General features: G+C 31.3%; 1 protein-coding gene across 1 annotated transcript in view; it reads left to right on the plus strand.

Moving 5' to 3' along the window:
* DPYD (dihydropyrimidine dehydrogenase) overlaps window positions 1–23,809 on the plus strand; it is a 961,456-nt gene that overhangs the window by 135,506 nt on the left and 802,141 nt on the right. The window contains 1 exon segment of the mRNA XM_077120172.1: window positions 22,260–22,342. Within this exon segment, the coding sequence (XP_076976287.1) occupies window positions 22,260–22,342 (83 nt within the window).

A 23,809-nucleotide genomic window follows, 5' to 3' on the forward strand; every position in this document is an offset into this window, starting at 1 on the left:
CATTTTAATTAGAATAAATTCATGGTTTGGCAAGATCCTATATGATCTGTATCTTGTCCAACTCTCTTGTTTTACCTTCTAAATGTACCTTATTCACTGTACTCCAGGCAGACTGAATTTCTCACTTCCCTTGGAGTTAGCCAAATTCATAGCCTTTACAGGGTTTTTGCAATTCCTTTTCCCTTTTTCCCCTTAGAAAGGCCTTCCTCAACCATCCTGCTTATACTAGACTTCCGCTTTTTCAATCTCTATCCTTTACTCTCTTTTCTTTTGTCCACAGCATTTAATACTGTCTGAAGTTATTTGGGTTATTTTACTGTTTAAAAATACCACATTGATAATTTGATCATCATAGAAAATACTGATGCTATGGTCTCCACAGTATTTAACACCATACTTAAGTTCATATTTATTATATTTAATTTATATATAAAATATATGTAATTAAACAAATATCTAATATATTATTTTGATATGTTAATATTTTATATTCAATGTATTAAAAATACATTTGGAGTATATATTTTTGCCATCCGTTTTCTCCTTTATAATACAAACTTTTTGAGGGCATGAGGCCAGAATACTTAGAATAACTGAAAAAGTATTTTTAATGAAATATTTTTTGCTAGTAAGCCCATATAAATCAAATTCATACAAATGATTTAACAATATAGAGTGTCTTTTAGACTATTGCTCACTCAATTAATGAACATCTTACTTCTTAAGGAAAGAAAATGTGTCTGTCCTTTAATTGAATTATCACACCAAAAGAGATAAGCCTGATTGTGTACTGTGAGTAAGTTTTAAAAGATTTCCTATGAGGGAAAATACCACCTACCATGGAATCTAAATGTTCTAGTGAGTTGAAGTGCCATTTTAATTCCTAGGAATATCTAGTTGTGGGGGTGCAACAGAAGGTAGAGTTATTGCAATGGTTAGAAGCGGTAAAACAATATTTTGTTGATTATGTTGAAAATGGTTAAATGCATAGGATTAGTATCCAGTTTTGAGCTACATTAATAAGAAAGTCGATAACCGAAAGAGGATTCCTGAGATATAGGTACATGTATAAATTGAGAGTTAAAAACAAATCAGAATGACGAAGCAAGACTAAAGAATTGGGTTGTTCAGATTTGAGACCTGAAGAGTGGGGAGTTAATAACAGTCTTTAAGGGTGAAGCGTTCTTACAGAGGATGATAACTAGCTGTTTTCCATCTCCACTGAGTGCAGAACAAGAGGATGGAGTTTAACAAATATTTAGTGAACATATCCACTGAGTGCGGAACTAGAGCCAGGGAAGCAAAAGGGCTTTAGATTAGAACTAAAGAATAGCCCAAAAGTAAAGATTTTTATTCCTTGAAAGCTTGTGAATTTTGTTTTCTGGGGTCTTTTAAACCATATAGATTTCATTTAGTAGCTCGACCAATAGGCAGCAGTGTCTGTTCAATCCAACAGATATTCATTGAGTTTTAAAGTTCCCTTCCAGTTCAATAATCAGTATTCTGAAGAGTGCCGAGCAGATCTTTGTAGAACTGCTTAACATTTAAGCCATTTAAAAGAATAATAATAACCATAATTTTAATATAATAATTTAGACTGGTAAAAAAAGTAAAAGTAAATGGTGTTAGTATTGGCAGCAGGGAATCATTATGCAAAGCAAGTTCCTATGTGAATTTTGGGAAGCCGAGGATATTTGAACTACACAAATATATTATGTTTATGTCTTCTGATAGAAATAAATAAGTTGTTAGTTATAGAGAAACACATCTTGAATTGTAACATAGTAGAATTTTCCCTAAAATGTTCATGTGATAATTTAAGTTTTAAAGTAACTTTTCCATTTGCAATCTTAACATATATAGACAATTTAATTTTATTATAGTTCTGTTAATTGATTGGAATAAACATTTATTCTAACAAAGGATGACAAGATAGCTATCCATTTTATCAAATTGAAATATGTAATATGTTTAATAAAAGTGTTATGTTATGTATTCCTAATATTTTTTTAAAGAAATAAAATTAAGGGGTGGTATGATGGTGGCTTAGTGGCAGAATTCCTGCCTGCCATGCCAAAGTCCTGGGTTTGATTTCTGGTGCTTGTCCATACAAAAAAAAAAAAAAAAAATTAAGATATTTTGGCCATCTTCCCCTGTAAAGCTGGTCAGGTTTTAAAAATTGTATCAATAAAGCCCTAGAACTTATCAAATTTTCCATTGAAATTCCTTCAAAGGTTAAAAAGGAACTATGGCATATCTGGAAAAGATCTGAACTTTAGCTCACAAAGGAAAATGTCCTTGAACTCTTTCCTACATTTAATTTTAACATTCATGCACGTTTTTCAATCTCCATATAATATAGTTTGTATTCATTGATTGAACACCTAGTGTGTGTCAGGAACTATTTAAAGCACCGGAAAGACAGCAGAGTACAAAATTAAAAAGTTCTTGCTCTCATAGAGACTATACTCTATTTTGATAAAGTGAACAATAGACAAAATAAATCAGTAAAATACATAGAATGTTAAATCTATATGGTTTGTTGGTTTTGACATTAAATGATATTTGCATTGCTTTGCCCGGGAGCAAATGACAGCAGTTTTTTTTTCTCTTACTCATTTTCTGTAATTGGTGGGATGGAGTTTCAATGATATATCAATTTTAGGAAACTGGACTAAATTAAGAAATACTTATGTCACATATTTGTTTCAGCAATGAGATGATTATCGTTCTTTCATTAGCCTTCATAGCATTTGGAGATTGCACAAAATCATTTTGGGAGAGATGCCATCATTTTCCTTTTTTTCTGCTTACAAAGTGCCTCCAGATAATCACTAATGGGAGATATCCAGAATCAAGTCAAAGAGGCAGTGCAGTGCAATATTTGCAGGCTTTGTTGATGGAAGTTTTGATAAGTATATTTTTTGATGACAAGTTAGACCACTTGTAGTTTATGATGGGATGAAAGGGTCACTAATCTTTTGGTCAATCTTCTTTTGTCTCTGTGATAATCTCATAAAAGGACCAGTTCACGGAATAATGATGACTGATAAAGCCATTAATTTTAAAACTGATACTGTAATTTTCATCACATTTAAATTATCTGAGCCTTGCAATCTGCATAATCAACTCTCTTCATTCAATTCTCAAATTTCATTTTCATTGCAGCATTTTGGTCTTGTACCAGAAATATACTGCCTTCCATATAATTTTTATGAATCATGCCCAAACTTGTAAGAATATCTAAATAGGCCAAATTTGCAAATGTCTTTATTATGGGCAGCAATGAATTTAAGTTGATTTAACTTTTTTTTCCGTTTTAAACCTCTGACAGGACAGCTTTTTCCTTCATGGTAAAAAAGAATAAAATCTGAAGAAAAATCCCCTGACACTTCAGTAAAGTGCAGCATGCGGCTCCATGCATTTTTATTTTCTTTGTATTATTGTTTAAATTTGTCTCCCCAAATGATATATGGAAGTCCTATCCCCACTCTCTTAAATGTGACTCTGTTTGGAAACAGGATCTTGAAGATGTGAATAGTAAGGTGAGGTCACACTCTAATCCAGTGGGAGCGCTAATGCAGTGGGACTGGTGCCTTTTTTTTTTTTTTTTTTTTTTTTTTGCATGGGTGTCCTTTTAAGATGAGAAAAATTGGACACAGACAGATCTGGAAAAGAAAGCCTTGTGAAGATAAAGGCAAAACCACAGAACTGCAAATATGGCAGGCACCAGAAGCTAGGAAGAAGCAGGGAAAGATTCCGCCCTACAGATTTCAGATAGACCATGGCTCTGCCGGCACCTTAATTTTGAATTTTTTGTCCTGCAAGACTATGAAATAATAAATCACTTTCATTTTAAGCCACCCAGTTTGTGGTACTTTGATATGGTAGTCTTAGCCAAGTAGGATTAAAAAAAAAAATACAAAACAGAAGAGAAAAGAAAAAGAAATCTTACTTCACCTACTAACATTTTTTTCACTTATTTTTTTAACCTTGATTATTTAGGAAATTGACACGTCATCACTAATACCTATGTTATAAATAGGGTGAAATGGTGAACGTGGCAAAAATAAGGAAAACTATTGTTCATGCTTTCAGTCAAGAAAAAAGAATCTCATTTACCTCCACTCCCAATTTGTTAGTTGTTAGAAGTCATTCAAATAAGTTTCATGGATTAGGCATAAATAAATAACAGCTCTGTTTTCTGGATGGATGCTTCTTTTTGTCCCCAAATAGGTTTAACCACAATATTACATCACAGAGCTTCAAAAATTTAGTTCCGTTTCATTAGTGTAAGTGAGGCAAGCTCTGTTTTCTTTATCATATTTTCTTATTTTCCTTTTTTTTTCTTTTTATTTTCAATCCCTTGTGTTTGTTTGTTTTCTAAAATATACCTTTTGGTGCTACATTTCCTTTATAAACAGTTGACATCTCATAGATATTGATGTCAGTTTTTTATTGTTCTGAATATACTTCAAAAACAAACAGCAAACTTACAAATAACATTTGACGGCAAGTTACCTTAAACAAAATCAAAAGGAAATGATTGCCTGGGAATATAGTTATAATGTCAAAGAAAATAGGCAATATGTAAAAGCGAAAATATAAACAGTCAATAAACATGTAAGATGTTCCATATCATTCTTAAGCATGGAATTGTAAAACAGATTTCAAACTCAATTTGGCAAAAATGTAGCAGATTAATAAAATCCAGTAATAAAAATGTTTCATGCAACTTAGCATTTTCATTTATTGCTAGTGGTACATGAATTGCAACAAAGTTTGATGAATTACCTGGTAATGTATATTTAAAAAAAACTGTCCTACTATTTCCGCTTTGAAGAATTTATTTCACAATATGATTATTACTATCACACGGGTATCTATTATTCCTAACAGAAAAATGCTAGGAAAAATTACATCCTATCATTAGTGAAATTGTTGAGCAAAATATAGAATTTTAAGCAGGAATTTTAGAGCCCTATTTATTAACTTGGTGGAATATCTACATATTATGTTATATGAAAAAGATTGTTGACTGATGATTTTATGAGTGTACCTATTGAAAAACAGTTACAAACACACACGGGGAAACTTCAACGTAAAACATGTAAACATATATTTGAGTGAGCTTGTATAGAAATGGCTAGCTCAGCGAATTGGCATTTATTTTATTAATTTGCAAGTGGCTTTGCATTTTTTTGCTTTTTACAGGTGCATATATTACTTTTGTAATTAAACATATACTTAAAAGTAAAATTTGACATTAAATAAAAAATTACATTTAATGCCAATTTTTAACATGCTTTTAAAATATTGAGAGCATGTACTACAAAAGGAAAGAAGCTTAGCAACGCATTTATTACTAAGACATTTTTAAAGAGGCGGTTGTATTAAAAAGTTGATGTGTTTTGTAGGAGAGGGTTTTATTTGTTAGTTGGTTTAATCATAGAGGAAATAAACTTGGTTTCTAAAGTTATAAACAATTTTACAGGAAGTTGGTTCATTAAGATCTGCTGAAATCACTATTTCTAGCTTCTATATACCAAAGTTTTGCTTGTTGTGTTAACATTGGTTCTGTTCATTTGATGTGACTGCAGATTTTATAATGTTCATTAATACCATCCAAGTTCCGTATTTTCCTGTTAATTCTGGCATACGATTTTTTTCTGCTCTGTGATATATGAAAGAAACGTAATTTTTGGTAATGTAGAAAATGTGACTCTATGGATAATAATTGATGGACAGTTTTAGTGGGCAGAGATTCAAAACTGTTTTCCAAAAATTCTGTAATGAAACTAATACTCCAGGTCAATGCATATTGTTTTTCATCTGTCTTTGAATATTCACAGCTGTGAGCCACATATCCTCACTAGTACATGTTTCATATTTAACTAGAATTGTTTTACTAATTCAAAAATACTTGCAACCATGAGAAGCAAGTGAATCAAATGCTTCTTAATATTGCTAATTAATTGTAAGGAACACTGTCTAAGATTGCTATTTTTGTTGTGAATATTGAGTTTCTGTCAAAATCCCATCTTTTGGTTTAATTTGTCCAATCCATGAAAATCAGCTCAACACTTGTAATTTATAGTTGTTGGATGAAAGGGAGAAAATTTATTTTTAATTTATTTTTAATTTTTTAAAAATTTTTCTTATAAATTAAGGTAGAAACTTTTATGTATATTATGTGAAAGAAAGAAAATTGTATATTAAGAGATGAATAAATACTTGAAGCATATTGCAGACCTTTGTGTTTTATGCATCACTTGTGTTGAGGTAAAAATTATATATGCCTTTGAATTTCTAAGCAAATCTCTACTCTATGTGCCTACTATCCAGTGTGTTAGATTTTTACCTAATCAATATTTAAAAAGAAATTCACGATCACATTAGAGTTTAGTTCCTTAGGATGGAATGTTAATGGAAACTGAATTTACACTTTCCATATTGATTTCCTTATATTGATACTTAAAATGTTAGAACTGGTAGTCATTTATTATTCTGGGAATTATGGATTATTTAATCAATTCTAAACTTTTGAAATAACTGTCTAGTGTTTTAGGAACCAGAAACAAAAATTATAATAGGAGTTTAGACTATAATATATTACTGCAAGGATAATTATTAAGGGAAAACACAGCTGACATTTTCTGATTTATGCACACAATCAGAGATGGAGTCCAAGGACTGTGACATAATTATCTTCATGCTAACAATTTTTGTAAATCTCTTGACAGAATTTTAGCTAATTTTAAAATGCCTTCTGAAGATTAGCACTTAAAATTGTTGGGGAAAATAGCACAATTTATTAGCAAGGGTATAATTGTAAACCTTCGAAATACTCATTGTGAATATCATTTAGACAGTAACTCCTGCTTTAGCAGCTGGTATATAAGACACCAGTTTATGGAGTCTTGAAACAACAGAGAGTGGAATCTAATTAAAGAGGATTACATGCCAAAGAAAAATTATTAAAAACAGACTAATAGACAATTGTTATGAATTTAGAAGTCTCTGCCAACTTCTTTTTTTGATACAAATTCATGTAACTCTTAAGTAAAAGTCTTTATTCTTGAAAAACCGAAAGGATATTAGAAGTCTTTATCTTTTGTGACTTAAAAATTATTGCTTTCCTGAATTTTAACTTAACACAGGAACTTAAATGGTTCTATTCATCTTTTCTCATCTATTTAAAGCACACATGTTTTTTTTTAAAGAGAAATGACTGGGCATTTATTATTTTAGGCTTTATTTTGTTTGAGATTTATGTAGCAGCAAGCATTCTATAACTATACATAGGGAAATCCTAGGCATTTCCCCCTTCATAGCAAAGATCAAATTCACAATTTAGGTACTGTTTAGTGAGGCTTAGGTGGAATTGGATTGCATAATTTCCTTTGTAATGTACATTTAAAATTTGTGATGTGTTAATGATTGTTAATTTCCTGAATCCAACCTACTAAATTCATCCTTTTTGTTTGAACTAACTCACTTTGCTATCAACTCAAGGGGTTTTATTCCAAACAAGAGAATTGCAATAGTTTAAAATGAAACCTAGCCAGCTGTTAATTATTTTCTAAAAAAAAAAAAGATAGAATTTTTAAATGGGTTATCCTTCCTGTTCCTAGAGGAAAAAAAACTACTTCATGTATCTCAGTTCCCCTGGTGTCTAACTTTAAATCTTACATACTCTGCGTGGTATTGTTTTAATACATCATACATTGCATAACATATCCATATGGTCCAAGTACAATTTTGTAGGTCTTGGCCAAATTAAACCTACATTAAAAAATAATTGTTAAACACTCAGAAAAATGAGTTTTCTCTGTAATTAACAAAAAGCATGAATGATCTCATCATATTAAATAAATGATACGCATTTAATATTCTTAAGTCAGTGATATTCTTAAGAATCTTGCTCAATGTGAAAAACTTAACTATCCAAAATTGACTTTGACATGTAGAGAAATACCACCAATGCCACAGTAGTAGCAACAGAATATTTGACTTTGTCACCCCTCACCCTAACCCTAAAGTTTTCCTCATCTTCTTAAATTGCACCAGGAGCTTCATAGAAAAGTTCCCCCAAGGACAAGGGTTTGTTTTAAATTTAAGGCCTCCGGATTGCATCAGATTTCATATCCTCATAAAATTCCTATAAAGCAACTGTATATCTGTAGTTTTTCTGTAGTGGTAATTAATTTACTGGTATTGTTAGTAGTAAAAACTATTAGTAAATGTTTTTAAGCTTCCATGTGACAAAGATAAACATCTGTTGGGTCATGTGGTCACTGCTCACTTTAATGTACTGATAGATTGCTTGGTGCTTGTATCAGTTCTTCTGTGTAGTTACAAATCAGCCGATATATGATGTACCTGGTACAGTAAATTTATTAGTGTTATGAAAACTAATTGAATACTGTTTTGGTAGAAATACTTCTTATAGAATAACTTATCTGGATATTTATTATTTGGGAATTTTATTCTTCGGGTTGGGTTTTTCCTATTTGACTTTATCTAGTGTAGCAAGGCTCAAACTATCCTCCAGAAGGTCATTGCAGTGCATGAAGTCCTCATCCTTTGAGGATCATAGCAAGGAATTGCTGGCAGGGGGCTGACCTGCAATAGTAACCTGTGGTCTGTACCCACCTTGGGACTATAGAAGTGTTTCAATGAGAGTGTGTGCATAAACAAGTGAAAGAGACAAAAAGGGTGATCAAAGCTTCCATTCCTTCTTCAGCATTCTTTCCTATTTCCACTGCATCATTGACCATGGGATGGGGAATTTAGCATGCAGAATTTTGCCACTCATCAAAACAATAGTTAGCCATTGCAATTTAGTAGGTATCACAGAACTGACTTAGAATGAGCCTGCTTGAATTAACTGGGAATTGGAGCAAAGTCTTCAGAAAATGATATGATTGTAGAATATGATTCAAAATATTCCTACCTTTTTTGCCCCTTTTCTTAGTTTTATCATGAAGATTCTATGAACACCATCAGCTTGGCACCCTCCCCCTGAATTTAGGAATTTATTAATGCATAGCTGGAAGTCATTGTTTTCTTATTATTTGTGACTTGCAAATAATTTCATTTATATACCAAAAATGCATTTGATTGTGATTTTAGAATATAAATAGGGAAAATTATAAAGAGTTTGCAAATTGAATTGACAGACTTGTTTGAATTTATTCTATCAAAATGTCCTTCAGGTAAGTTTACCTCTAGAATCATAGCAGAGTGAGTCTTGAAGCCCAACAAGAAACGTGTGTATCTAGGCCAAATAATATCAATGATAATGACCACAATGGAATGCAAGAAACTCTTATTCAGTCTTTTCTTTTTTTTTTCTTTTTGGAAAAAATCTTTTAAAGAGCTTCTGAATCATTTTGATCAGAGTCTATGATCACCAAGCAGACTTTGATTTTTATTTGCCATTCCATGTTGAGTTTCCTAGAAGTTAAGTTTCACTGCTCATTTCATCATGATAGTCTGGGCCATGTAACAATTTCATATAGTCAAGAGTGCATTTGCACTCCAGTTTACATATCTCTTTCTATTACGTTCATTAATGTGAGACAGGAAATGAAAGGCATACTCATTGTCATCAGACAGACAAAATTAACTTAGTTTGCTAGACTGAAGAACCAAATTTGAACCATGATATAGTCACGAAGATAAGACTAAAATGGGAGGCCTCTTGGAAGAAAGGCAGCTAGCTGTCTTCACTGATTTCATCTTGCATTTTTAATTTGAAGCTAGCTTCTGATTCATGTTCCAGATAACTAAACGTATGTGAACATTCCTAAAACACCTGTTCAGCAAACACTGAATGATTACTATGTAGAGATACAGTAGTAAATATAATAAACACTATTTTGTCTTCATCGAACTTAATCACTATGTGCAAAAATACTGTAACTTGTAATATAATATCAATTATAATGAATGTTATGATGGGTAGTAAAGCAGGGTAAGAGGATAGAGAGTGAGGAGAGAGTGGCCAGGAAAGATATTGAGAAGCAGCACTTGAAACAAGACCTGAATGAGATGAGGGAACAAGCCATGTGAATAGTTGGGGAAAAACCATTTCAGGCAGAGGGGAATGTAAGTGCAAAGGCTCTGCAGAGGACGGATGCCTTTTTCTGTATGAGGAGCAGTAAGCTGTCCTTGTGCCTAGAGTGAACTGAACACAGGGAACTTTGTAAGAATGAAACTGGTGACATCATATGGAGCCTTGAAGGTTACTGAGATTCTTTGGTTGAAATAGTAGATTCTCATTATTTAAATTGTGTTTTGACAGCTTCCCAGTTGTCAGATTAAAGTGAATAAATAACAATGGCTTCTACATAGCAAATATTAAGATTGATATAATGATTTGAGGTTGGTAGTATCTGACACATATTTTCCAAAATATTTGTTGAATTAATAATATATTTCATTTGATTATCATATAAACCATGTGAGACTCAGTTAAAACATAGCTATATATAATGTAAAAGGAGTGCCCAGTAATTGTGAATATGAAATAAAGATTACCTGAGGCCAGAGTGGTCAGCCTCTCCAAAAACATCAACTAGTTTCATCCCCCATCCCATATTGTAGACATCCCTTTCCAACATGCAAAAGTTAGAATGGGCAGAGCCCAAGTAACCCTAAAGATGTGGAGAAGAATCAAAGGAGAAGGAGGAGTTATAACAGAGAAGATAGGATTTAGTAAATGATTATAACTGCTGAATCGTTATATTGATATTTCTTGTAGTCTCAATTGTCTTGGAGCAGCTAGAAGGAAAAACCTGAAATTGAAATACCAAACTCTGAAATCTGTTGTATAACTGCTTGGTATAATGTACTTCAAAATGTATTGCTTTTTTTTGCATATATGTTATATTTCACAATAAAAATATTAAAAAATTGAAGATTAAAAAGTACAATGGTAGTGACTAAATATACAAATTAAAAATGTTTCTGCATGAGGAAGAACAAAGGAATGTCAGTGTTGCAGGGTGTTGAAAAGAGATGGTCATTAATATTTTAAAATTTCAAGTTCTGTGTGAGACTAAATCAAGAACACCGTAAGTACATGGAACCTTGAATAGGGGATTAGATTTTGTTGGTTTGTCCAGCTTAGTGTGATGCCCTGATACAAAAGGAAAAAAAAAGAAGTAAATACTTAATCCTGAATTTTGTTAAGTTTCTTTAGATATAGGAAATAATTAGGTAGGATTCTGAAGCAGGATTGGTTTTATTCTTATTTGTGTTTACCTCGAGAAGATGCTAAAATACTATTTAATTCTTACCATGAATGTGAGTTGAGATATTAAGGAAAATATTTACAAAGTAAACATAACCAATGTACATTTAAACAATGAACTTGTCCTTTAAAAATGTAAAATAATATTTGAACAGCGTTTTCTTGTTTAGAAAATATTTTTCCATAGGTGATCTCACTTAATTTCACAACAACAGTTGGAAGTGGGTGTCATTATTTTTATCATCTTCATCAACATGCCCAATTATAAGGGAATATTTGGAGATTTAGATGTTAGACATTTTCCTAAGATCACATAAGCAGTTCAATTTCAGAGCTGAAACTCAAAAGCAGGTTTTCTGTCTCCACAGATCCTACTTTTCAGACTATATTATATTACATTTCCTTGTGACTCATATAAGATTCTCCTAGACCGGGCCTGATTGTAAACTGGCCACCATTAGTGAAATGACATTAGCTAAATATGATTATGTCTTAATGTTCCCTGAAAGGATTAGACTAGTTAAGACACACCGAAGGGAAAAGCAATTATGCATTGAAATATGAATCTTGATTAGAACTGGAAATCATATACTGGTATTAGAATGTTCATCTGGACTTTTAAAAAAATCTGAATATAATAATTATTTTTTTCTTAACTTTGTGGTAAAGAACGTTATCAGGGCTAGTTTTCAGCCTTTTCGTTGAGTGCCAAGTTAAAAATATAACATTTTACTGGAAGAGTAAGTTTACCTAATTGACTCATTCCTTAGAGGAACCCAGGCCTTAAGAATTTCTAACTACATTAGGAACTTATGCACCAATATTATCTTTCCCCAATTTACTTTACTGCTAAAAGAAAACTATTAGATCAATCAAGGTGAAATTGCTTTAGAGTTGTAGTAGTATAACTTGAAATGTGACATTTTGCTTAAATATTCTTTAGTTTTTAAAATGTGGAATTTATTGATGCCTCGGTAAGAATGGTATCTCCTTGGCAGAATTCCCTGATGACCCTTGAAAAGCATAGCAGGCATGCACAGGGTTGTTCACTGGTAGAATTCTCGCCGGCCATGCGGGAGACCTGGGTTCAATTTCTGGCCCGTGCACTCCAGAAAAAAAAAAAAAAGAAAAATAACAAATGGTGCTGCAATAATGAGATATTCACATGGGAAAATAATAACTTATGACCCCTACCACACAGCATGCAAAAGAAAAAAAAGCATAGTAAGCTTTTTCCAGGTTTCCACCCATGTGAGATTTGTAATGAGTCACTATTACATGGCAGTGCTTTTCTCACTGGACTTGGGGCATACTTATCATGTAACAACAACATTATTGAATTGAAATTTTCATTTTTGTTGTTTTCATGTTTTTCTCTCTCCCATTAAAACTATGAGCTTCTTGAAAATTAGGTTTTGCTTTGCTTTTGGCTTTGGAATAGCGCAGCATTTGACAGCAGGGTTAACATTTGCATCATATTTTATCTCAGTAATTTGAATATTCACTGAAGACATTTCATTATCAAACACCAATAGAAATTTACCTATTTGCTGGACTCCTTGCTTCTCAAAGTGTTTGACTGACTGCTTATATTGATAACTTTTATTTCTATGTTGTTTATGTGCATTGCAAAGTTATCATTCCTGATATTAAAATTTGTTGATTGTAGATACTGGTCCATAGATAGGTTTCAGGAAATCTGTTCAGGGCATCTGAAATTGTATATAGCATTCATATATATATATATATATACATCTTTATTTTGTGCATGTTTTATTTTCTAGGGAGGAGGAATCATGGTTTACATTATATTTTCAAAGGGATCTTATGACAAACAAGTTAAGAATCCTTTTCTTTCCATAAAGACTGTATTTTTATATTTCATTATTATTATTAAGAATAATCTGGAAAATATGGACAAGGCATATTCCCTGGTCTGACCAAAATTTGACTCATTAAGATTGAGATACGTTTTATAGATCCTCTTTCTCTTTTCTCCCTTTTCTTCCTCTTATTCACCCCATTTATTGAAAACCATCTATTTCGCATGTTCTAAATGATTTACATATATTATCTCATTTAATTCTGCTGACAGCCCCAGAAATAAGTGTATTTCAATCAGAGAAGCAGAGTTAAGTAACTTGCCTAAGGACACATCTAGTAGGCAATAAAACTGAGGTCTGAGGCTAGAGCTAATTCTACTACCATAGTCTATTTTTTCTTAATCTGAAAAATTTGTACTCATTTCAAAGATGCATTCAGAAGTAATAAACTCACAGAAATCTCTATTTCAGAAGAATTAATTCCTCTTTCTTCACTATTTTCTCACTTGATTGTGAGCAAGTTGGAGTCATGTCTTATTTTTCTTTATAGCTCTGGCTTAATATATACTTGACATGAAGTAGATTCTCCAGAATTTTTTCCGAATTGAAATTTAATTGATTAACTTCAGTTTTGGTAGCTTAATGATTCTGATACTTTTAGTAGATATGGTATTAACTTTTATGTGACCTTAATAATGTATAATGCAGTTTTCCCATGTATTAAAATTAGTCTCCTCATTTGTTAAATTTATTAAATGTCAGGCCCAACTTATTTACTTCTGGTGATTGTGATTATTTAATAAAAGAAATGCACAAATTAAATCCTATAAAATATCAGTTCACTATTTTGTTTAATAATGTAATTTGTTAACTTTTTTTTTCCTTCTTCTTTCCAGCTTCATCCAGTGTATAAATCAGTAGATGTTTGGTTGATTTTTCTTATTGTTTGATATTTAAGCAATGATAAGTCAGTGATCTTATTTAACTATCACAGCATTTAGAAATCTCCTTATGTGTTAGTTCACTCTCATATTGCTTCTGATATGCTACTCATTTGTTATACTTTCATGCAATCCTTAACACAGACAAGATACAAAATACTATAAGAATCGATCACAGTTGAAACTCAAGACCTTCCCTTAACCCATGGGGATTCATTTTTGGCAGGAGGCCACCAAAACCAGGTTTTTTTTTTTTTTTTTTTTTTGATGCTTAGTTTCCAGTTTCTGCTCTAATTGCTGCCAAAATCTGAACACTTGGGAATTTAATTGCTCATTATATTTGTCATGGTAGTGTCAGAGAACCAAATAAAGACTGTTGCATGCAAAATATTTATGGATATTAATTTGGTCTAAACATGTTTGTATTGGATTCCTTTTTTTCCCCCTACATTATAAAGTTTAGCAGAGCAGACAGAAATAAGGTATAGTCCTGCAATGGGTACAGCTACAGACCTCATGCCCCACTTGACTCTCTCAGTAAAATATCTAATTGTAATTACAAACTCTTAGAGGAGTACCTCATTTCAGTACTTTATTATATTTGCTGTATTCAGTTTATCCTTTAGAAGCAGGCTTTTGTAGAGTTTGAGGTTGGCTCTGGGACCAGACTGCTTGGGTTCTACATTCTGCTTTAATCCTTAGTAAGTATAAATCTTTGGGCAAATTATCTAATCTCCTTGTGCTTGTTTCCTCATTTGTAAAATAGGCATACTGATTGTATGTATCTCAATTGCTTGTTGTGCAGACTAAGTGGGTAAAGTTCTTAGAGGAGTGCCTAACTGGATTAAGTACTCAGTGTTAGCTTTTTTAGATTCTAATTTATCTTTATATTAAACAAACCCATGAAAGTATAACCATGGTTGCTGACATGAATTTTCAGTTTCCTACTTATTAACTTGACCTCACCTTTGATGTTGTAGCAAATGTCTCGTCAGTGCTAAATTCTGTTCCTTTCGTGACCTTTGATTTTTCTTGTGTTTTCCCGCTTGTTTTGCTCCGTGATGTTTAGGCAGTAGGCCTGCTTCTCATTCCAGTGCTTTATTACTAACCACTGATTTTTCTTGGTCTGAGTCTTATGCCTGCTAACCAATCTGTCCGTCCCATTTTCCTTTTGTTTACCCTATGTCTGTTTTCCCCCTTCTTTGCTACAAAAACGTGCATCAAAAACGTGAAGCACCTTATTTCTGCTGTGACAGCTTCACCTGGTCAGATTTTCTGTGATTATCTCAGCTGGTCAGAGGAAATGAGGAAGCACTTTAAGGGTGGGAAGTGCAAGTAATCACCACAGACAAGGTGATGTTTTAAAATCATTAGAAAACTCTTTCTGGACGATAACTGCTAATGTCTTAACCATGCCTGGACTAGTCCTGCACCCACATATTTAATCCCTTAAAATGAATAACATATTAAAATATTTGTCAGTGTAATTTTTCTCAGATCCGTACGCATGTGAACTGGCTTGAGAACAGACGTTGATAGGAGGCTTTTTTGGCTCCATTTTACCTGTGCTTGTCTTTAATGTTAGCTCACTGGGGCTATTTTAGGCCCTCTGTGTCCAACTTTTCTCCCTCTTTTGTATCCAAGGGAGATTTTTCATCTCTGTGGTTGAGAAAACTAAATCAGTCAAGTCGTCTTCAAATGCTGCTGTTTATGTTAGGCTTGGATCTTAAGAAAGTAAAAATCCAATAGTTTTATTTATTGGATGCCTTAGTTATTTTCCCTTTAATGTCTTTTATGAACTTATTTCCCTGCAGTCTTAGAGACCAACATCAAGTTTAAAATTACAGTAGGGTTGGCGAGAAGGAGCAAGGTGATAAGGGATTTCAGGGACCATTCCAAACAAACAAAATGACATTTGTGTTTTCTTTACACTCTCAATCCATGGCAGTGTGATAGACAGAAAAGATGTAAATGCATTATCATCGTAACATCCAGACCAGTTTAATAATTTTAAAAATATAAATGTGTGAAAGTAAACGTATTTCAAAGATCCTGTTTTTAAAAGTTTGTCTCCACGTGGATTTTAACAAAATTGCATATTAGCTTTCTTTTTTGGAAGGATTTAGAAATTATAAGAGATATCAGTTATTTATTTTTTAATTTTTATTTATTAAATTTTATTATACTGTTTTTCCCAAGGGACTTCGAGTACAAATATTGGGATGAGAAGAGGTGTTGGAGATGTCATTTGTACCTGCTTTTGATTCTAAGCTACTTGTTGTGCCATTGTGGCAGGCTGTGTTAAATCTTTGCTATCTGTGATTTTCGTTTGCCATCGATGCTATTGCTCCATCCTAGGGAATAACTTTAAATGATTAAGCTGAGATCCTAAAATTCCCTTTTAATTACAGTAGTGTAATTACCAGTCCCTTCCATTGGTACTAACAGTTAAATCACACATTTCTTATAACACTGTGTGTTTTTTGTTTGTTGTTTGTGTGTGTGTGTGTGTTTTAAGGACTATACCCTAAGTCAAAACAATTGCTTTAAAATAAAGACACTCACTGAGATATGGTATTGCTTGACTTTTTTCATCTATGTTGGAAAGTGCAAAGTTTTAAAAGTTTTCTTAGAATCCAACAAACAAAAGAAAAATATCTAGCCAGATGCACAGATTCATTTTTAAGTGACTCCATTAAGCAAAAAGATGCATATGCATATTTTTAATTTTCTAAATTGAAGATGTATGAAAAACATATTCCTGCCAAATAAACAGAAATATTTATTGCCACATCTGATTTAGAAACTATCTGTGGGGAAGCATAAAATTAAAGATAGGGGTTGTTTTCCATATGGAGAGTCGGTTCTCTAGATTAAAAAAAAAATAGTTCAGGAAACTTTCTTACAGTTTTCAGATTTAAATGCAAGGCTATTGACAGTGATGGGTTTTAAGCACACACTGTCTACCTAGTTGCAGAAAAAGTAATATAATTATTATTATATATAATCATATGATCATAGAAAAAATATACATTATTTTCCATTAATTGTTAAATTAATGATCAAAATAAAATTTAGTGAGAAATCCTGAGTTTGAGTGTTGACTCTACCACTGATAATATTCGTTACAGCCTTTGAAAGCATTTTAGGAATTTTCCTAAAATTTTTGCCATTTATATGACAAATTAGTTGAAATGAATAATCCCAAATCCTGATCAATGAACCTTTATTCTTTCTTAAGTTTTTTTAAGCTTTTAATTCATTTTCATCTATTCCTGTCCTATTTGTATGATGGTATTAGCACACAAGCAAAAACAAAAAAGAAATTAGTTAAATAAATGATAGCGTGTGGATTGCTGTGGAATATTCTGCAACATAAAAAATTGTAGTGGAAAATCTATTTAGAACCGTTTGAAAGTTACCGATCATGTACTGCTAAATTTCAAAATATGAAAGTTAATACCAATGCATTCCAAATGTTATATACCTACATGTGTTTGGGGTCTTTTCAGGTAAATATGCAGGCTAAGTGGCATTGTGTAACAATTGATAATATTAAAATATGTTGTAGGTTAAATAGCAAATAATTGCTATTATGTGACTTTATATTCTTTTATTACTTTGTGTCCATCCTAATATCTCTCTCTGGGTGTGCAAAAGTGAGGAAAACAAACTGTTGGTTTGAAAACATCTTTTTGGACACATTGAAATATGGAAATTTTTGTGAAATCATTGCCAAATTATCATAGGAGGCATAGGTCTTAATTGGCAAAATGCATATTTAATAGAGAAAAAAAGAGACCTCTTAAAAAAGCCAAGCCCTGTTTTTATTATTTTTTGTTAATAATACTTATTTTAATTCTATGTTACAAAAAGAGCAAATTAAACATAGAGCACACAAATATTTTTAAAAACTTTAAAATCTCACTTATGTATGGATCATTTTGAAGTGAAAAAGAAATATGAACCCATAACAGGAAATCTAGATGTCAAAAAATGAAAGGAAAAGAAAATCCCATATTGCTTCAATATTCTGAGATAATCTGAATTAATATTTCATTTCTAGTATATTTTGGCTCCATTTGTTTTCCATAACTGTAATCACATCTTATAACATATATGCTTTAATAGTATCTCTTTTAAAAAAAAGTGCTGTCATTTCCTTATTACTGTAAATTTAGGACATTTTTTTTCCAATTTTGTACTGTTATAAAAGTGCTACAATGAATATCTTTGAACATAAAACTCTCTTTGGAAATTATTTCTATATAAATATTTGGAAAGGTACTATAATATATAAATTATTATACAAGTCTAAAATATAAAATTTATATTTGTACCTTTTTTTTTTTCTGTCTCGCTTATGGTATTAAGGGAAGAGAGAAAGAACTTGCTCATTCTAGTCTGGATGCCAAGGCTCTAAGTGAATGTAAATTAATTTTATCCTAGAATGATTTAGGACTTCTTTGAAGTCCCTTCTAAAATCCAGATAATTTATTTATTCATTCTGGTAATTGTGATTGTGCAAATGCCATCATTTAAAATTATTCACTAGATAGAGAAAAAGTTCATAAGTTAGTTAATAAAGTGTCAAAAGCTTATGAAAATAAGTTAGACTTGAATTCAATTGCAGGAGTTACAACTTGAGAACAGAATTTTGGTAAACAGTTATTTTAAAAATCCATTGGGTAATATTTACTTACTGTGCCAGATATTTTGAAGTGCATTATATTTATTTTTAAATTTTAACATTAGTGAGGACAATTGCATTATGATTTCTTAACTAATTCAAACTATTTTAAAACCTTTTATTGCATTGTAATTATATAAAGAGAATTATGCAATCTTAAGCATTCGTTCCATGAATTTTCACAAAGTAAACAGTGCCCTGGAAAATCCCCTTGTGCCTCTCATAGTTACTGTATTGTTCTCTGTACCTTTATAGTAAGGTTTTTTTTTTTTTTTTTTTTTTTTTTTTTTTACGTGGGCAGGCACCGGGAATCGAACCCGGGTCCTTTGGTCTGGCAGGCAAGCATTCTTGTCTGCTGAGCCACCGTGGCCCGCCCTATAGTAAGTTTTGAAATTGGAAAGTGTGCATCCTCCAATTTTGTTCTTTTTTCAAAATTGTTTTGGCTGCTCTGGGTCCCTTGTATGTCCATATGAATTTTAGTATCAGCTTGTTAAAATCTGCCAAAAAAAAGTCAGCTAGGACGTCGGTAAGGATTGCATTGAATTTGTAGATCAGTTTAGGGAGTATTACTATCAAATATTGTCCATGAACATGGGATGTCTTTTCATTTATTTAGGTGTTCTTAAGTGGTGTTTTGTGGTTTCAGTGTACAAGTCTAAAACTTCTTTGGTTAAATCTGTTTCTATTATTTTATTCTTTTTAACATTATTGAAAATGGATTTATTTTCAGTTTCCTTTTTAGCTCATTCATTATAATTTTGCCTACTTTTGAACTTTATATAAATGAACTAATTTTGAATATGTGCTCTTTTGTGTCTAACTTCTTTTATTCAACATTATGTCTGCACAGGCATCCTTGTTACTGCATGTAACTATATTTAATTTATTCTCATTGCTATGTAGATTTCTGTTGGGTGAATTTATCATAATTTACTTATATATTCCATCCTGTTGTGTATTTGACTTGTTTCCATTTTAGGGCTAATTTAAGTAGTACTATGAATATTCTTCTATATTACTTTGGTTGACTGTATTATATATTGGTTTTCGGTATATTCCTATATATGAAACTTCCAGATAATAGGGCATACACAAATATTCGGCTTTCTTACGTACTGCCAAATAGCTTACCAGAGCGGTTGTAGCAATTAACTTCCATCAGCAGTAAATGTGTTCCAGTTTTTTTATACTTTTTTTTCCTCCCATGAAACAACACTTTGTGTAGTCCTTATTGCCTTATTGTTTTAACATTTTCTTATTCTGATTCTCACTGTGGTTTTAACTGCATTTTCCTAGTAACTAAGGAAGTTGAGCATCTTTTATAAATTTGATATTTGGATGTTCTCTTTCGTATACTGTTGTTTTACATGTCTTTTCCCCATTTTTCCATTTGATTGCCTGTTTTGATCATAATGATTTACTTATTATGGATATAAGTAACTAAAGGATTGTGATGCTGGCATAAGTATAGCAAATAAGCCAGTGGAATGGTATAGACTTGAGAAAGAGATCCCCACATATATGGTGACTTGATTTATGTAAAAGAAGACCGCATTGCAGTGGGTAAATGATGGAGTTTTCAACAAACAATACTGATTTATTTGATTACCTATATCACGTGACCACCTCTTTCATGCCGTACAAAAATATCAATCCCAGATGGGTTGTAGATCTAAATTTAAATAATAAAGCCTTCTGAAGAAAACATGGGAGAATATTTTAACGTTCTTGAGAAAGACAAAGATATCTTCAACAGGACACAAATAACACCAACCATAAATTTTTTTTAAACGTGGTAAAATTGGGCCGCATTAAAATTAAGAATTTCTCTACAAGAAGACACTGCTAAGAAACTGAAAAGGTAAAAATACAGAGCAAGAAAAATAATTTGCAATGTATATATCCAACAAAGGGCTTTTATTCAGAATTCACATGATTTTAAATCCATGTTGGTAATTTTCAAGATGTTTTTTATATAATCATATCCATAACTACTTGTTAAAAAGATCTCTGCCTTAATTTAACTGAACTTATAAAAATAAAGGTAAAAATAGTGGTTGCATTAAATTGTAAATCAACAAATGTTTACATATCTATACATTATTAATTCAAGCTCTTTAATTTTCTAATATGCATCATATTTACTCACAATTTGAGAGCAGAAAGAACACATTAATGCTTAAAGTGTTTTTACTTAGTTTTTCTGTTTGTTAAATTAATTAAAACACACAACCCAATTGTTTTATTACCTAATTATAACTAAATTCTCCTTGAAATGTAGCATGCCAAGAGATATTTATATGGATATAAATAAAACATATATAAAGATTATATAGTTATAATCTATGGATATAATGTATACATGTGTACATTTTTATATATGACAATTAAGGACATCTTTTATCTTTCCACATAGAAGCAATCTGTTTCAACAGTTTCAACAGTGCAGTAAGAGAATGTGGAAATAACAAAGTATTGTTGATTTCATTGAACCTTGCAAATATAACATTTCATTAAAATTGTAGGAAGAACCTGAAAATATGGAATGGCAACCCACAGCAAACTCCAAAATCTGTTCTGTAGCCATCCACCAAAATATACTTTGAAAATAATTGCCTCCAATTTTGTATCTATGTTCCATTTCATAACAAAAAATTCTCTTTAAAAATTGTATTAAGATATTTTTATGGATATATTTTGGAGACTAAAATTTAATCCTACATAATATGTTTTTAAAACTTATTAAGACCATGTAAGATTAAGTCAATTTTAAATGTAAAGTTATATTTAGAATTGCAGTAATTAAAAACTGTTGCTCTTAGACAAATCTATCCAATAATGCTGTTATATTTACTAAAATATAGCAACATGTATGAAGTTAAATTGCCAATAGCATATTTATTCAATATTATTATTTTTTAAGAACCTAATATAATGCCATTTAATTTTAAGAATTGAATTTATTTACCTTCAAATAATGATCCTATATACAATCACAAACATCATGTATACCAGTGTAGTTATTTAAATCTAAAATTCTGATTCTTTAAATTTTAAAAATTTTATTATTTATGTATAACTGGACTAGATATTTCCATTTTAGTAAATGCTGATTTATTTCAGGTTAGATATTTATCGTATGCAGTTCATTGTTGTTAGAATGTCAATACTTTATCAACTTCCTCTTTTGAATTTAATATCATTTAATATACTTTGACATATTTGAAATTATTTTGGAGAACTAATTTTTATTCCTCGAAACTCTAGAAGTTGTCCTATTTTTGTTTAATATTCATTTTCTTTGACTTACTCCACTTTGAAAAATTGATAAAAAGATTTCCATGACAGCTTGTATCTTAGGACATTTTTATTTTGTCACTGCTGAGTTCACACTGTCAATTTTAATGAATCCGACCCCATTAAAGTGGGGTGCATATTTTTCATGATTCTGTAATCAATATAATCAATTATATTTTTACAAAACCAGTTAGAAATCATTTATCTCAGAATTTGAGGGACTAATGCAATTTTTAAATATATTGCAGAATTGTGAGAAGCTAGAGAATAATTTTGATGACATCAAGCACACGGCTCTTGGTGAACGAGGCGCTCTCCGAGAAGCAATGAGGTAAGCCTGGGTCACCATAGCAACAGTCACAGATGTGGTAAAGAAAAAGTCATTCTTCATTATTGGGGGAACAAATGAGTTCATTGCCACCATTCAGCTCTGTTCTCTAAGGTATTAATTTGTCAGTGGAGAGACTTCCCTTGAGGCTGTACTTTGGTTTAGATGCTGCATAAATGTTAAGCCTCAGTGCACAGTAAAAAATGTAAATGTTTAATTTGTTACTTAAAATGCTTAAGGGGTGTCTCGTGTTATATTTATACTAAGCTGTGTGATTGAATGGAAATATTGTTCATCTAAATTCTGCCTATATATACATATATATATATATATAAACATTATACAATGGTGCTTTCACTGAGTAGTGTTTCCTCCTAATTAATATTTCATTTAAAAAGAGGTACTTAAAATTTCATCTTCTATTATATTTTATAGGATTTTATTACAGTATTTTTAAAAAGTGATTTACATTTTTTAGACTATTACAAAGCCTATAGATTAACTTTTTTTCAAATACCGTCGTCTATAATGAACTTAATCCTGTTTTCTTTTCACTTTTTTTAGCATTACTATTTCTAAATGTTTCTCAGAAATACCGCCAAACTTGATGCCTTTTTAATAACTTTTAGAGAAGCAATGTTTAAATCCTTTTGATTAAAATTAAGGAAGCCTTTTTACCACACATTCAAAATGTGTAAGGAATAAAAATCACTATTTTTAGAGCTAGAAAACAGCAACAAATGATATTAATCATAAAAGCTCTGAGCTTGAACCATCAAGTGGGATATTTTCCATTATCTTTAAGAAGTCGTGCATTTTCCTTTATTTAGTCTATGAAACTAAAATTGAATTTTGAAATATATTTCCTTCCACCTTAATGCCTATTTTTAAATTATGAAGTCAGACTTAAAAAAAAAAACGTTTAAAATAAAAGAAAGGAAAGACATAAGAGTCTTGCTGGAAGGGCAGCTTAGACGTGATTTTTGTTATTACTATCACACAGTTACCATATACCTTAGTTTAGAAGCTGCTTTCATTTAGTAACCTCCCTTTTACCATGCAAGCAGCAGGGGAAAGTAATTAAATTTAATAGACGCTGCCCTCATTTTGAAGCCACTTCTATTTAAAACCACAGGGGGAGGTAATTAAATTTAATGGAAACAGTAGCTTCTACACAAAGATACATGGTACTTCTGTATAGATGATTATGATGTCACAAAAAGAGGAATAATATATTACTAGAACTGAGAAATTACCAGCTGGAGCAAGTGAGCCTATTTTATTGTTACTGTCTTTACTAATAAAAAAGAGCAAAAAATAAAACTGAATACACAATAAAGAATTTGTATTGATATAAAATGCAATCAGACATTCTCAGAAAGTTTAAGCCATTGTAAATAGTAGTCAGTTAGAAATAAGATGTAAAATAGATTGTGGAACAAATCAATGCAGAAATTATGGATTAACTTC

The sequence above is a fragment of the Tamandua tetradactyla genome, chromosome 11 (assembly GCF_023851605.1).
Source record: "Tamandua tetradactyla isolate mTamTet1 chromosome 11, mTamTet1.pri, whole genome shotgun sequence".
In the NCBI taxonomy this organism is placed as follows: Eukaryota; Metazoa; Chordata; class Mammalia; order Pilosa; family Myrmecophagidae; genus Tamandua; species Tamandua tetradactyla.